The following is a 15,341-nucleotide window of genomic DNA, read 5'->3' on the forward strand; positions in this document are numbered from 1 at the left end:
TGAGAATAAAGTGCCTAAATAAACCCTCTAGTGCTACAGTCAAGAGAGAGAAGATGCTTGTGTTTCAAGGAGTAGATGTGGAGAGAGGAAGAAATGGAAAAAGGAATTTTTCTTTTTTTTTTTTTCGTACCGGGGATCAAACTTGGGTCTTTGCGCTTGCGTGGGAGGTGGCGAAACCACTGTGCTAAATCCTCGGCCCGGAAAAAGGAATTTTTAAAAACAAAACTTTGAATACCACTTGAGACCTAAAATCTTAATTCGTCTGGAAACATACAAGATAGGTCTTGATAGAGGCAAGGAAGACATTTTCCCATGAGTGTGGAAAGATGATCTCCTTGGGAGGAAAGCATTTGTTTTAGGGAAATGAAGAGCACAGCTATTTCCACACAGTATGTGGGCCTCCCCACAATCACCAGAGCCCAGCAGCACCCACAGGAAGAGTCCACACCTTTCCACTGACACTACATTCTGCAGAGGACCTATGACCAGGACACATCTAAAAGAAGCAAGTAAACAGCACCTTTGCCCAAAAGGTAAAACACACATTTATCTAGTGAACAAGTACAAATTTAGCATTTTTAATCAATGTTCTTGCAGACAAGTGTGGATATGTATATGCATATATACATATATATATATATCAAAATTGAGAATTTACAAATAAGATTCTATGCATTTAGTCTAGCAGTGTGTGAGTCCATAGAATAAATCTCATGTAAGGTATATTTCCTCAGGTGGTGCTTTTAATTCAGTTCTGCATACAAAGATTTGAAGCTTAAATTCAGCTGGCTTTGGAAGAGTTGAAAATGAGAGAAATAGAAAGCGTTCTATGAAGCAAGCACACTTATGCATGCTTATGCTGATTCCTGGAGATTCTGGAGTGTCTGAATTTTGTGCCTTAAGAGTCTGGAAATCATATTGGAATAGCTGGTGGTTTCTGATGTCTCTAGGATGTGCTAATAAAAAGAATGTGAAAAACTGAAGTTTCACCAAAACGGAATCCCATTCTGTTCATATTCCAGGTCAAAAATGGGACTGGATTCCAGACTGAAGATGACCACAATGTCCGGTGTCTATCATGTGGCCTTCCTGACACTCAGGTTCAGTGATGCTTAGGACACCATCTTTCTCCTGTTCACAGCCCCTAGTGCAAGTTAGTTGATGAGGCTGAGCACACAAACTTGCAGTGCAGGTTGGTCCTGTGGTCACCACTTTCCCGGGATGGAGACCCCACACTCATACCAGCCCACATAGTAGTAGGGGGTGCCAAAACCAATGTGGCCAAAGCTGACGGGCTCCTGGCGATACTGGCGGTGGTAACCTGGAAGGGTGATGGGAAAAAAAAGGGGAAGAAGATGCACCAAAGTCACCTGAGCCAACAGGAAGACTTCTCCTCAGAACCTCCTTTCAGAGAGAAACCCTATGTAAACTATCCTTATGAAAGTTTTACTTCTGAATAGACACAGCCATTTTTGTGAAATTTACCCAAGCATGATTTGTGGGGAGAATTCAGTCCCTCTTTTTCTCTTTCCCCACAAGAGAAGATAATTTCGGCCAATCACTAGAAGAAACCACTGGGGACAAGCCCTGATCTGGGTAAACAACACCAAACAAGATTCCCACCTGGCCCTCACTGAGTTTAAGGCCTGCAACTTGCTAAACCTCAAAACTCCATGTTTTAATGCATAGCATTTGGGGAAGATTCTCACAGCTTTCAAGGAAATCTCTTGAAGGAGAGAATCCTGTAGCACTTCTGGTCACTTCTCTTTTGAAGCAGAAGGGATCCTCCAACCTCCTCAAAATTTTTGAGAGATTTATCAATCACTCTCACTCTTGGCTTTGTTTATTCTTTCCAAATAAATGGCCACTTGTTACTCTAACAGTCAGCATACTGATTAATCCTTAAAATATTTTTTTAGATAAGATTAAAATTTACATCAGCAGAGTGAGGAAAACATACTAATCCTTCACAAAATGGATGAGCCTCATCCAATCAGTTCAAAGTTTTAAAAGAAAAATACTTAATACCCCTAACCCTAGAAAGTAGAGAGAATTCTAACTCCAGTAACCTTCAGTTTTGACCTACAACACCAGCTCTTCCCTGGCCCTCCAGCCTGCTTGCTTACTCCATATTTTCAATGCTGCCATCCTCCACAATGACATGAGCCAACTCCTTTTAAATTATCTCTAGATAGATAAATCCTATTGCCCTGTTTCTCTAGATCAGAGAGCTTTGATACACTCATTATATTGTTTTATGTATTTTAATTCTTTCAAATGACAAATTCATGCACCAGCCTACAGTATTTTTTTCCAAAATAAGAAACTTGGTAGATCAATACCTCTCATGTCCTGAAAATGCCAGATTAATAAGAGTTGAGTGCTTAATGAAAAAGGTGCTGGATTTCATTCCATTATTCTGTTTATTTGTTTACTTGGAGGATTGAGATAGTTAGCAATATATTTCCAGTTGCTAATCCTAAATGTCAGTTCCTTCACATTATAATATCATCCTCAAATATGGTACACTATCTCTGAAGCCTGTCCTGGTGGATAGGTTTACACATTCATCTTTGCCTCCTCTATACTTTTGCTCATGCCAGCCTCCCCAAGGAGGCCCTCTATTCTGCACATTCAGCCAATCTTTATGACTCAGTCTAGACTCTGCCTCTCCTGCAGACCCCCGACAGCCTCAAGTAGCTGCCTCCTTTCTACAATGATGGTAACATGCACAATTATCTGACATAGGACAATCGTAAGATATAACATGTTATTATCTATATGCTAACCCTTTCGCTCTTAGTTATCTTTTCACATATTTGTTTTCTCTTCCCAGTCACAAAGAATGTTCCTGGGGTCAGAGATCGTATACATTCCTTTGTACCCGTAACTCCTCAAGGATCACCCAAATCCAGCACATGGTGAAGTATTTTGATTCCTTGGTTTCTTATTTATATTTTTCATCATCCAAAGTATTCCCAATGTCCACCTTCAAATCATAAATCAAAGGCAGAGCAACAGTGAACTTTCTCCTTACATATTCTGCTCCTATGCCCCTTGCCCAGCACCATATAGCAAGCACTGGTCCTATTACCTTGAATCTTAGGGAGGCCTTCTATATAAGACTGAGGCCCTGTTCTTCCATCGAGATGTGAATCCACAAATTGGCAATGATCTTCACCTCTCCCCCAGCTGTCTCCAATGCTGTAGAATGTATCTGCATAAAGGAATGTAATGGGTCAGTGACATGTCAAAGAATGTTGCCACTGGCTTATGAGTTGAAACAAGCTTTGAAGATTTTGAATTGGGCACATTACTTAAACTGTGTGTTCCATCTCTTTCATGTCTGGAAAAAGTGATAATGGCAAAAGCTTCAGTAAGCATTATAAGGACTCACCAAGATATGCATACCAAATACTTAACAAATGTTCAAAAGGTAGAAGGTATGAACAAAATAGGCAGTTTTAACCTATAAATGATTGAACTTTTTAATGCCTCCGTTTAAAAAAAACAGAATGAAGAAAACTATGATAGAGAATAAATTGTGAAATAATTATGAAATGCAGGCAGGTCTGTATAAATAGAAGGGTATATTTCCACACATGGTGAGAAGGAGGGTGGGAGTCTCGCATAAGATGCTGTCCGTGGTTCTGAACCACAGCAGCACAATAGGGCAAAGTTGTGTCTCTCGCCCAGGATGCCAGAGATGGTTGTGCAACCTCTCATAGCAGTTCTGAAGAATGGGAGAAAAGGGGTGGAAGAGAGGAAAGAACAGAGAGACAAAAACACGCAGTGATTCTGAGGAAAGGCAGAAACATGGACATTGCCAGAATGCGGGATGAGGTTAGGGCACGGGGATTTTTGTTTTCACACTGTTTTTTCTCTTTCTTTCTTTCTTTCTTTCTTTCTTTCTTTCTTTCTTTCTTTCTTTCTTCCTTCCTTCCTTTCTCTTCCTTCCTTCCTTCCTTCTTTCTTTGAGATAGGGGCTTGCTATGTACTTTATGCTGGCTTTGAATTCATTATGTAGCCCAGGCTGATCTCTGGAGCTCGAAGCTGTCCTCCTACTTCAGCCTCCCAAGTGCTGGGATTACAGGCATGTACCACCATGCCTGTCTGACACTATTTTTAAATGGTCCTAGCTAGTAAGAAAAAAAAAATTAAAAACTAACCATAGGTAAAACTTAGATCAGCTTAATGAAATGAATGAAAGCCTAAAATATATATTTGCAAAACATTTATTTACAAAACATATAAAGAATTAAAAGCCATGTGAGGATTGAAATTAAAAGAAAAAAATATTGATGTAGGTGGGTGAGTCAAAGCCAGCTAGGTAGAAATGGCATTTTGAAGAATTAGTAGCTCAAGGTACTCTAATCACTCTTTATTTTACTCTCCTATCATGATGAAAACAATGTGACTTTTCTTCTGACACACAACAAATAGCACTGCTGATGCATGTTTTATCATTTCATTTTATCTCCGTGAAGTTGTGGGCTATAGAGTAGACATTTCAATCCTCCATCTTATACTTATTCTGGATCAATAGCAAAGAAAATAGGTCTTTACATTCCTAACAGGATTTTGGGCTTCATTCCTAAAGTATAGTTGAGTTTTAAAGGTATATCTTTGAGTGCCAAGGTAAAAACTAATAACCTCAAAGTAAAGCCTATGAAACTGCTTCTTATTTCAGCAAGAGGGAGTCATAGTGTCCAAGCCTCAGGTACAGTCTGAGGTACCTGCTGTGTCAAGTTAGCACCTGCAAAATCAAAATTTTCCATACCTACCATAGCCAACCATCCGCAAAGACCTACCTTTCAGGTTGTCACTGAGGTAGATTTTGTACCTCAGAGAATTACAAAGAACGACTCCCACAAACTTTTTATACCACGTCCGCTTCACATACTGCCGGCCATGGCAGTCTGTGTATCCTGGGTCATGTTTGAAAGCAAATGGGATCCAGATGGGCTCACCACCTTGATGACACAAAGCACATCCTCTAAGTGACAGTGGTGCATAGTGTTTACCCTTCTACAAAGTATCCAAAACTGGACTTATTCATTTTCCCTTTCCCTTCCTGCAGAGCCTCCTTGCAAAGTTTTCCCGTCCCCATTGAGAAGCCTCTGTCTTCCCTCTCCTTTTTCAGTATTAAAGAACAACAGGGCGGGCCTCCCTTTATGTGAGCACACTAATTTAAGGTGCTTGTATTTCAATAAAGGGTCCTCTGAGTTAAGGACAGTCTTAGGCTTCAAGGAAAATCAGCCACATTGGCAAATGTGGCCCTTTGAGACTAAAGATGCCTATTCCTAAGTAAAGAACCCTGTCCCTCAGTAAAGACTCCTTCTCCTCTTGTCCCGCACAAGGCCTGCCTTAAGCTTAAACAACAGAGATTTCTCAGTTTGTATAGGGAAAAAAAAAAGTAAAACTTAACGTATTTTGTTATCTTTCCAGGAATCTAACATGTTCTCAGTGGTTGTGTAAATAAAGTATCTTTTCACAATACTTAGTCACCCAATCATGCAAAAGTCATAGATATTGACTGCTGTACCCTTATTTAAAAATTCTCAGGTCATTTTTTCCATCGATTAAGACGGAAGATGGGCAGAAATTGTCAGAATATTATAAAAAGCCAAAAATTAGTCTAGCATTTTTACTTTAAGTAATCACAGCGATCTCATATTCCACATTCAATTTGATAATCAAAGTGTCAAGACCCTCAAGAAAAGAAACCTACCTGGAGGCCTCACAACAAGGAGGGGATTGTCTGTAGAACAAAAAAGAAATAATTGACTTTGTATCATATTTCACAAACATGCAAATGTTGCAATGTTTTATTGTAACTGAAGGAGCTGACCAAACTAGAATAAAGAAAAAATAAATTTTTATGTATTAGATGCCAAAGTTTTTCCTTAGTTTTTATTTTCAAAGTATTTCCTTTTGAGAAATACTTTTTTAAATTAACTCTCTTGTTATTTACAGAGAAACTGTAGGTCCCTGAAAATAATATTTTTATATTGGGTGCTACATAATAATTCTATTTTTTAATTTGAGTTTTTGTTAGTACATGTTTGCAGAACATGTCCCCTTCTTCTATGTCCCCTTATACCCACCTCCCTCTGTCTCTTGATCTATTTTCTCTTTGCAAAAGATCTATCTCCCTAAAAACAATTGGGTAGTTTTTTAAAAGGGTACATATATGGCCAGGTATTTAGCTCAGTGGTTTCGCAGCCTGCTAAGCAAGCCAAGAACCTGACTTCGATCCCCGGTATAAAATAAATAAATAAATAAATAAATAAAAATAAATAAATAAAAGTGTACATATCTACATCCTATATAATCCATCTATCCCACTTTTATTTATTATCTTAAAGAAATTAAAATGTATACATGCACACAAACATTTATACATAAATATTTATAGCATCTTTATTTATAATAACCAAAAAGCAGAAGTAATTCAAATGTTTGTCAACAAGTGATTGGATTTAAAAAAACAAATTGTGATATAGCCGTACACTGAAATACTTATCAGTGCCAAAAGAGAATGAACTACTGATATAGAGAACATACTGTATGTAAAATTCTAGAAGGTACAAAATATAGTGACAGAAAGCTACCTGTCAACAGGTAGAGGACTGGTAGGAGGGGGAATGAGCAGGCTAGATTGCCCAGCAGGAAGACATTTGGGGATGAGGGATGTACTCACTTTCTTTACAGTGGTATGAATTCATGGGCATAAATATAATTCAAAGTCAATTAAGGCATACACTTTAAGTGTGGTAACTTATTGTATGGCATTCATACTACAATAAAGCTCTTTTCAAAACATATCTATACCTCAGCTGAAATAATAGCACTTAAGAGACTATGAAAATTATTTCAAGGAATTCTGTTTTAGAAAAAGTTCATTTTCATAAAATGTCAAGGGCCAGATAAAGATAGACCATTTTTTCTGATTTTTGAAAACTTATCACACAGTGAATTGCTCCTTTAGTGTGTATGAAATTTTCAGTGTTGGAGATTGAATCAGGGGTTCACCCATGCTAGGTAAGGTTCCTAGCTGAGTTACATCCCCAGCACCAACATCCTATGAATTTTAACATGTATAAAGATTCTTGAAACTACCCACAATCAGCATACAGAATATTCTATCACCCTAAATCTCCCTGCCCTTGTACAGAGTTCATTTGGTGTCATCAGCTAGTATGTACAAAATTGAGTTACTTGCCATCAGCTCAAGGGGGAGGGGCTTGTTTTGCCTTCTGTTCTTGGTGTCTTAAGTTTTATTAATCTACTAGAAGTCTCCAATCCTCTGGGGTGGAGTGAAAGGGAAGAAATCAAAACAACAGCAGAACAGACAACAAAAGCTCTGACCTCACAATAGGTCAAGGGTTACACATATTTACTGCCCACATTAATGTTTAAATTGCTGTATTTGGCAAATGTCATAATTCACTTACTTGATGATTTTCCTCTTGTAACCTAATCACTTTCAGCAGGGTGACACACTGAAAGAGACTCAAGCAACCTAACTGAATAAAGGGAAATGGCCTGAGTAAATAACTGTCAACTTTCTGAGTGTGAAGTTCTCCTGGGAGCTCACTGAAAGTGAGTTTTATGAATCTCACCCCCAAAATTCTTATTTAGAGCCCGGGACAGGATGTCTACAAAAAAATCCCACATAGGATACAGTGGGAGCTTTACTTAGGGGAGAGAGCAGAAAAGAGCTGGCTTTTCAGAAGTTTATTTGCAGTGCTAGAAATAACACCACAGTGTATCACTCCGTACTTGCAGATAGATTTCAGACCTGGGATTCTTGGTAGCTTTGGGGATTTTAATTACTTCTTTTTTAAGCTGCCCTTGATCAGGTTAATTCTGATAGTTACCAAAGACCCATTTTGATTTTATGAAATACAGCCATAAACATACACACATTCCTTACATTAGAAAATTAACCACTACTAATGTTTTTTTCTTCGTTCTTTCTTATTAATCACCAACAAGAAACATATTTCTTAATGAAATAATTGAAATCTTTTTGAGGCCCTTTGCCTACATTTCCAGTATAAAGCATATTCTCACAATGGATTTTATTTTTTCACATATTTTTATTCACAATGCTTAAAAATATCTTCTAGCGACAAATTTTCCTGCATCAGGCCACATGCAAGAAATAATCTGACCAAATGGAAGCAAGAGCCCTGTGGATGCAGGGCCAGCTCAGCCAGGTTGCTCAGAAGTCCAGCATTATAGACAGTCATTAGCCTAAGGACTGTCACAGTGAGCCAGCACTGCATGTGCTGTGTCAGACCCCAGCCTTTGAAGATTTTACTGATGAGCCTGAGAGCTCTACCCACAAGCATTCTAGAATGTAAGGACATGATCTGAATGATATGCACTGCTTGCAAAACTGAATACTGTTTTAATTAAGCAAACAATACCTTCACCTCCTACAAAAGAGGATCTTAGATCTTAAACACTTGGCTAATTGAAGAAACAACTGCCCCCTCCCACCACCTGACATAATGTTCTTCAGTTGTTTTCGATAAAAAGACATTCTTTAAACTTTGAAACTCAAGTCTGTACAGACAGATATGTTCAGATTTATCTTTCCTACCTGGTTGAAAATTAGATTTTTCCTCTCAGTAGAATGATTTTTATGCTCCCCAGGGACCTGATAAAGACTAATTTTATTTTTTTGGGTACTGGGGATCGAACTCAGGACCTTGACCTTGTGCTTGCAAGGCAGGCAGTGGTACCACTGAGCTAAATCCCCAGCCCTAGACTACTTTCAATTTTATCGTACAAAATTTTAATCTAGAAGAAGAAAAACACTGTTTATTTTATAAAGAGATGTTCAACATGAACACATTAAATAGAAAAGTGAGGATTTTGCTGCTTTAATTTTTGCTTTATTATAGTCATTATTCTAGATTACTTATTTCATTTTTAAGAAAAGTAAAGCAAAGAAGAATATGAAGTTGCCCATACCTGATTCTGTAACAAATGAAACTGAAGAGCTGATAGGTCCATAGCCATGAGGATTTTTGGCTTGAACTTTAAAGTAATACCTGAAATTGGAAGAAACCATCTTTTGAAAGAAAAAATTATGTGACTTCTGTATAATGAGAAATATTCCAGAGCACCAACTGTGTGGCAGACTCAGAGTCACACTTTTTTTTACAAATATTCATATCACTAATGATCTTCATATTTTTCTAAACTTCCTAGTTTTAATAACTTTTTGAAATAGTTCAATTAATATAGCATAGACACATGGCTAATGGGAACAGAACAAGCACATGAGACAAACAGGTGCCTCAGAAAGTACATGTTCCCTAGAACAACATGTGCTTTCCACTCCAGAGGAATTTTCCCAGTTCATCCCTAAGGAGACCTGCTCTTGTTCCAGCTTAAGACTCAGATCCCTGAGCTCCTCAGGCAAAAAGAAGTTGACATAACAAAACATTCAGAGTAGAACTGAAATGTTAATTTAATTCTCATCACTGGAGTCCATTTAGAAAAGTGGGATGTCAGGTCCAACCATAATGCAACTCATGGTTGGCAGGCAGAGGGTGCACCAGGCAAGACATGGGCCTCTTCGGTGGAACTAACAAGATAGTGATGTCTTAGGCACATGACAAGCACTGTGGCTGGCTCTAGAGCCACAGATGGATGTCCTACAAGTCACTGAGTTATGAGCTTCTACTTCTCAAGACAAGAGAGCTGAGTCTAGGAAGGAAAAGTGGAAATGGCCTGGAAAGAAAGAAAGGCTTTGCTATAGGACTAAACTGTTTTGGAATAGTGAATACCCTAGAAGGCCCATTGCCGAGTCTGCTGGCTCATCCAGAGGAAGACTATGCCCCAAAATCTTACTTTGTACTCTCTGGGATGAGGAGATAAGAAGCAGAGGTTGGAGAAGTATGGAGACAGCACTGAGGGTGTGATCCACTATATCTCCCTTAAGCTCTGTGATTTCCTTACCTCTAAGGTTCCAGATGTCATATGGCTTTCCTGGGACTTTAGCACATATGGGAAAAGACAGGGTAAAACATCCCTGTGAGTGGTGATCCTCCGCACTTTTCAGTGTCTTTTCCTCTCTGGCTTTTGGCCAGTAAAAATGTCACACTTAACTGTTCTAAAATTCTTTATTTGATTAAGTCAGGCATAAAGATTACATGTACTAATTAAAATGCACTAAAGTTTTAAAAGGTGGATTTTTTACATGCAGAGGATGAAGGGTTACACCCATGGCACTGAGCACCCTGGCTGCAAGCCTGTTAGCAGGGATGACCTCTGAGACTGTCCCTGGGCTGAAAGTATACAGAGATGTTTTCTTGCGGGTTTGACTAGGCAAAGAAAAGCCATTTGGTAAGACTAGCCTTCTTAAGTTACTCACATCTAATTTAGGAGTATTTTTTAACTTCAATTCTTTAAAAAAGATATGCACGATTAAGAACATATGTGTTTCTAAATCCCAATTCACTCAGTGGGGCATGTTTCCCAATTATGCACACTTTTATTCAGTGGTTGTGGAGTGATTTAAGGCAAATTTCTGCAGGCAATTCCAGCAGTGGGTTTGGCATGCATCAGTGATGCTGGTCAAATTTTACAGACACTATTTTTTTCTTACGGAGAAGAAATGAAAGCATAAGGAAAGGCCCGGATTCCAAGGCCACCTCAACGTTTCAACTGAACAAGACCTTGCTGGAACTGTCCTAAAACACTGTCCTCAGCGTCACAGAGGAAGCACCTTTGTGCAACTGGAAGGATGGCAGCAGGCTGAGAGGCACCATTGTGATTTGGTTGTATTGATTGTGTTTTACCACCAAAACCTAAGTATTCTCCAAATCCACCTTCCCTGTTAACACTACAAGATTCTAGTCCTTCAGAAAGTTCCCATGTGCTAAATCCAAAGACATTGCCATGTGATCTTCACCTACTGTGTCCAAGTAAACTTAAATACGTTGAGCTAGAAAACACGAAATTATGAAAAAAATAAAATTCCCACTTTCAAAAACTACATTACACTTTTTCTACCAACTAAAATATGTATTTCATACTCTGAATAATAGTCCTCTTGCCTCATCCAAGCAACAAAAGCAGCCCAGGTCTCGCCTTCTTATATAAGTTTCTGGAAGCAGCCTTGAGTATCCTTAGTGGTGACAAATCTTGGTACAGTAAGAATGGATGGAAAACTTGCAGACTCTAGAAACTGACTGAGGATGAGGTTGGTGAATAAGGAAGCTCATGCTCAATTCAAGTCAAAAACAAAACCCAATTATTAACAACCAAAGTTGACTATTAGGCTCTGGCTCTTTTGTGCAGACTGACTTCCCATCGCCTGGACCAACTCTGAGGCTGGTTTCCCAGAGCCTGCAGGACTGGGATGCCATAGGAGACACTGACTTAGCAGATATGACACCACAGAGTCACTCTGCATTCGGGTAACAGGAAAAATGAGTGTCCTCGCATCACAGTCACACTGTCCTGGCTGTGAAATGTAGGCGCTGTTCAGAAGGGTTTTGAGGACATTTGAGTCGGAAAGCCAAGCATACTATGTCCTAGCCTGCACTCACTCGGAAAGCAAAGGAAGGCACATCCTGGGAGGGGGCAGAAGAGCCTACAGAGGGTGGAGGCCTCACCATCCGTCCAGTCTCCCTTTCAGCCCCCTGTTCTTCCACAGCACTCATGCTTGGGGGAATTGTCGGCCAGGAGCAATTTCACCTCATCCCACTGGCCTTTCTCCAGCTTAACTGCTGCTTATGTGTTTAGACTGACTTCCCCAGAAAGTCCCCTCCTTTGCCCTCAGGCTCAGGGGGGGAAAAACTCCATTATTCTGTAACCTCCTGGCAGGTGTACTTCTCTCTTTTGACACTAATTAGGGGAAGTTTATATTTATGTTGTTTTTTTTTAATTCTGTCTTGCAAGGTGTGGTGGCACACACCTGTAATCCCAGCACTTGAGAGGCTGAGGCAGGAGGATCACCACATTTTGAGGCCAGCCTAAGCTACATAGTGAGGTCAAGGCTAGTCTGAACTACATAGTGAGACCCTGTCTCAAAAAAATAAATAAATAGAAATCAATTTTTTAAAAATAAAAAATTCTGTCTCCCCTGCCAGTAAGCTCTATGGCTGTACGGTCTATGAGAGCTACGAGTATTTCACCCCCTACACCCTAAACTCTGTGCTCTTGATATGGTACCCAGCCCAGAGTACACATTCAAGAAGACCTTATTGGATGAATTGTGGGACAAGTGACTCTCTCAAAAGTGAGTTGTCATCCTATACAACCATCTCCTAACATTATTCAAAAGTGAACTTGAGGGCCAGGGATTTAGCTCAGTGGTTCTGCCACCTGCCTTGCAATCGAAAAGTCCCGAGTTCAATCCCTGGTACCGGGGGGGTGGGGGGGGAGGAGTGAATTTGAGTATGGCAGCAGAAATTGTAGGGAAAATTTTGAACTTGTGGGGAGGGGTCAGAGACTGAAATTCAAGTACTACTGCAATAGCTATGTGACAAAACATCTGGACAGTGCCTTTCAGCTTTTTGATTTGGTGGCTGCACTATAAAAGCACTGTCACTCACTAATCACTGTCACTGTCTAATTTTTGTCATTCTTGTTTTCTCTGGCTGATCAATTTTTCACTATCAGGGAAAAGAAGGAAAAATCCTTTCTCAGTTTCATGTTTTACTACTTGTTTTTCATTTTCCAAATCCTTAAATTCATAACAGTTGATGAAAGTTTGGTTCAAGTGAGCCCAAATGGCATACTAAAATGTTTCAAAGAGACTTCTCTGCTTGTTCAGAAGCCCTGGGCTATTGTCCAGACCCCATCCTCTCAAGCACATGTCTGTTTAATGTTTTATTCCAACCTTCGCCAAGTTCTCCTCTGGGTAGAAATGAGAAACTTCAGGTCTATCTTCATACCACTGAGCTCTTTGCTGAGCAAGCCCACTGGCCCAGCATAACAGCAGTGCAGCCATTTGCAGGACCCTATGGGAGCCAATCATGATCTACACGGGGATTCTGCATGCCAGTGATAACTTGAAGTTGGCCATGGTGGGAGCACTTACACCACAGAAGTTGGAAAATGTTTTAGATCAGGATTTTTTCCAGAGAGTTTGAGTACCAGTTAATCAAAATGTTTAGTAATTGCTGCTCCACTAATGATGATTATGTTGCCATATACCAATGAATTGGTGACTAAAACTGGATCAACTCTCTTTCAACACAGACCTTTTCTTTCCCTAATGGGAGGTAGTATTTAGGACAATAGGTAATGAAATAGAGATATAATACCCTAACAATTGCAATAAATATAGTAATTCCTCCTAAGCAAAACATGTGACACACAGAAAGCATTCAATGTTATTCTATGGAAAATTCACAAAAATGGGATTAATCGGTCATTTTCAACCAAAGGGTATCTATGACCACACACATAGATCTCATTTTTTGGAAGTTTGTTTCTAAATGACTGACATACCGTGTGTTTGGCTTCAGGTTCTCAATGGGCAAATGGGTTACTGATGAAGCTTGAGTGGACCACTTGTTCCTGATGAAGTCTTCATAGGATGCACTGTAGACCAGGTACCCTGGAAATGGGAATAGGGAGGAATCCAATGAACATCCAGCAACCAATCACACAGAGCTGTGACTGAGATGAGGCAATACACACAGGCAGCTCAATGGGAGAATTTCTGGAGTGAGAGGGGACATGATGGGACAAAACCTTGGTGCCTTCTGGTCAATCCAGATGGATGCAACAAAATTATAACACTTCCTGATGACTTGCTGGCTCCCTACCTCTCTTCATTCTCTGTCTCTCCTTCATTCCCCAGCCTTCCTCAGCTCCTTGGAACTCATCACATCTAATCTTGACCAGACAGAGAAAAAGCAAGCAGAAGAAAAAGATAGAGACCTCCAAACAAATACTTAATGTAATTGCCCTTTGCATGAAAAGAATGTTGACAGTAAATTCTGGGTAAGTAGATGTGGCCAGCCCTTCTTTCCATCATCCAACTTGCTCTGTCATATTTCCTAAGAACAGACCTCTCTGTCTCGGTAGGCCTTCAACCCTGACACCTGCACAGACAAAGTGAAGTCCATATCACGTTTCAATGTGTCCTTTCTGCTGGTCTTTTATGTGTACACAAAAGGATACATTTTTCAAGCACTTCCTAGGTGTCACAGACTATGTTAAGCTCTTTCAATTAAGTTTTATTTTAATTCATTCTCTGTTTTTATAGGTATTGGGGACTGAACCCAGAACCTTTACACTGAGCTAAATCTGCACCCCTTTCTACTTCTATACTTTAACATAGGATCTCACTAAGTTGCCCAGGCTGGGCTCAAACCCCTGTTTCTCATGCCTCGGCCGCCCAGAGATTACAGATGAGTACCCCCCAATTACTTAAATTCATTCTTATGATCCTCGTTTGTAGATATTGTAGATACTGACGCATGAATAAACTGAGTCTTAGAAATATGTTAAATGCCTTGGTAAGTTCACATTCACCAGGGATTTAGCTCAGTGGTTCTACTGCCTACCTCGCAAGAGTAAGGTCCCGAGTTCGATCTCCAGTACCAAAAATAAATACTACATACATACATACACATATATATACATACAGATTTTTCATTCTTTTTCTGTATGCTTACTTGCTTGCTTTTAAAAATAGTCATTCATAAAATCATACTCAATTAATAAAGGAATTTTCTGACTATTTTGATTATAAACTTTCCTCTTTCCATTGATTTCCTTTAAGAATATGCAGAAATCTTCACAAAAATTGGTCTCTGCACATACCATGAGGTAAGCAGAACTTTTAGATACACCTGTACCCCTCAATCTTTCAGCCACACCTGAAAGAATGTCCAGGAGCATTATTTCCTCTGTCCTTTTTCCTGGCTTTGGGGCCCCAAAGTGCAAATTCCTTAAGGAAAATTGCTCTTTGGCTGTTGCTGGATACTCTTCCTAATTTTAAAAGACAATATTGGAGACATAGAGCAAAAACATTAGAAATCAGAATTATATGAATTGCACTAGCAGGATAGTGACAGACAGTGTTCAGATCCAACACTCAATTCCAGCCCCACCAGCTCAAGATGCATACACAGCCACACATACATGCCCTCCTCTTATAGAGCTCACAGGCCCAGAAAGAATCATTTGCAAAAGATGGGATTATTCAAAGAAAATATCATTCCTCTTTCTACTAGAACTTATTTTAACAGACTTAGCCTCAGACATACATGTACTTATGAACATCTCACAGGCCAAGGCCTGAAGGCTCAATGTTCATGAGCATTTTTGCACCACTTCCATTCCCACATAAGGAA

The 15,341-nt window shown here is 39.5% G+C and overlaps 1 protein-coding gene across 7 annotated transcripts in view; it reads right to left on the bottom strand.

Moving 5' to 3' along the window:
* Positions 1-557: 557 nt before the first annotated feature.
* Fndc1 (fibronectin type III domain containing 1) overlaps positions 558-15,341 on the bottom strand; it is a 123,335-nt gene continuing 108,551 nt past the window's right edge. For all 7 annotated transcript variants that reach the window (XM_087187897.1, XM_021251961.2, XM_087187896.1 and 4 more), the window contains 6 exons: positions 13,486-13,594; positions 8,989-9,068; positions 5,732-5,761; positions 4,812-4,973; positions 3,095-3,217; positions 558-1,321 (listed from right to left, as the gene is read on the bottom strand). In XM_087187897.1, coding sequence (XP_087044023.1) covers positions 1,206-1,321; positions 3,095-3,217; positions 4,812-4,973; positions 5,732-5,761; positions 8,989-9,068; positions 13,486-13,594 — 620 coding nt within the window. In that variant the 3' untranslated portion in view covers positions 558-1,205. The remainder of the gene's footprint in view (positions 1,322-3,094; positions 3,218-4,811; positions 4,974-5,731; positions 5,762-8,988; positions 9,069-13,485; positions 13,595-15,341) is intronic.

This window comes from Heterocephalus glaber, unplaced genomic scaffold (assembly GCF_053883595.1).
Source record: "Heterocephalus glaber isolate CG9 unplaced genomic scaffold, H.glaber_assembly_v1.0 deba00001523, whole genome shotgun sequence".
Lineage (NCBI taxonomy): Eukaryota > Metazoa > Chordata > Mammalia > Rodentia > Bathyergidae > Heterocephalus > Heterocephalus glaber.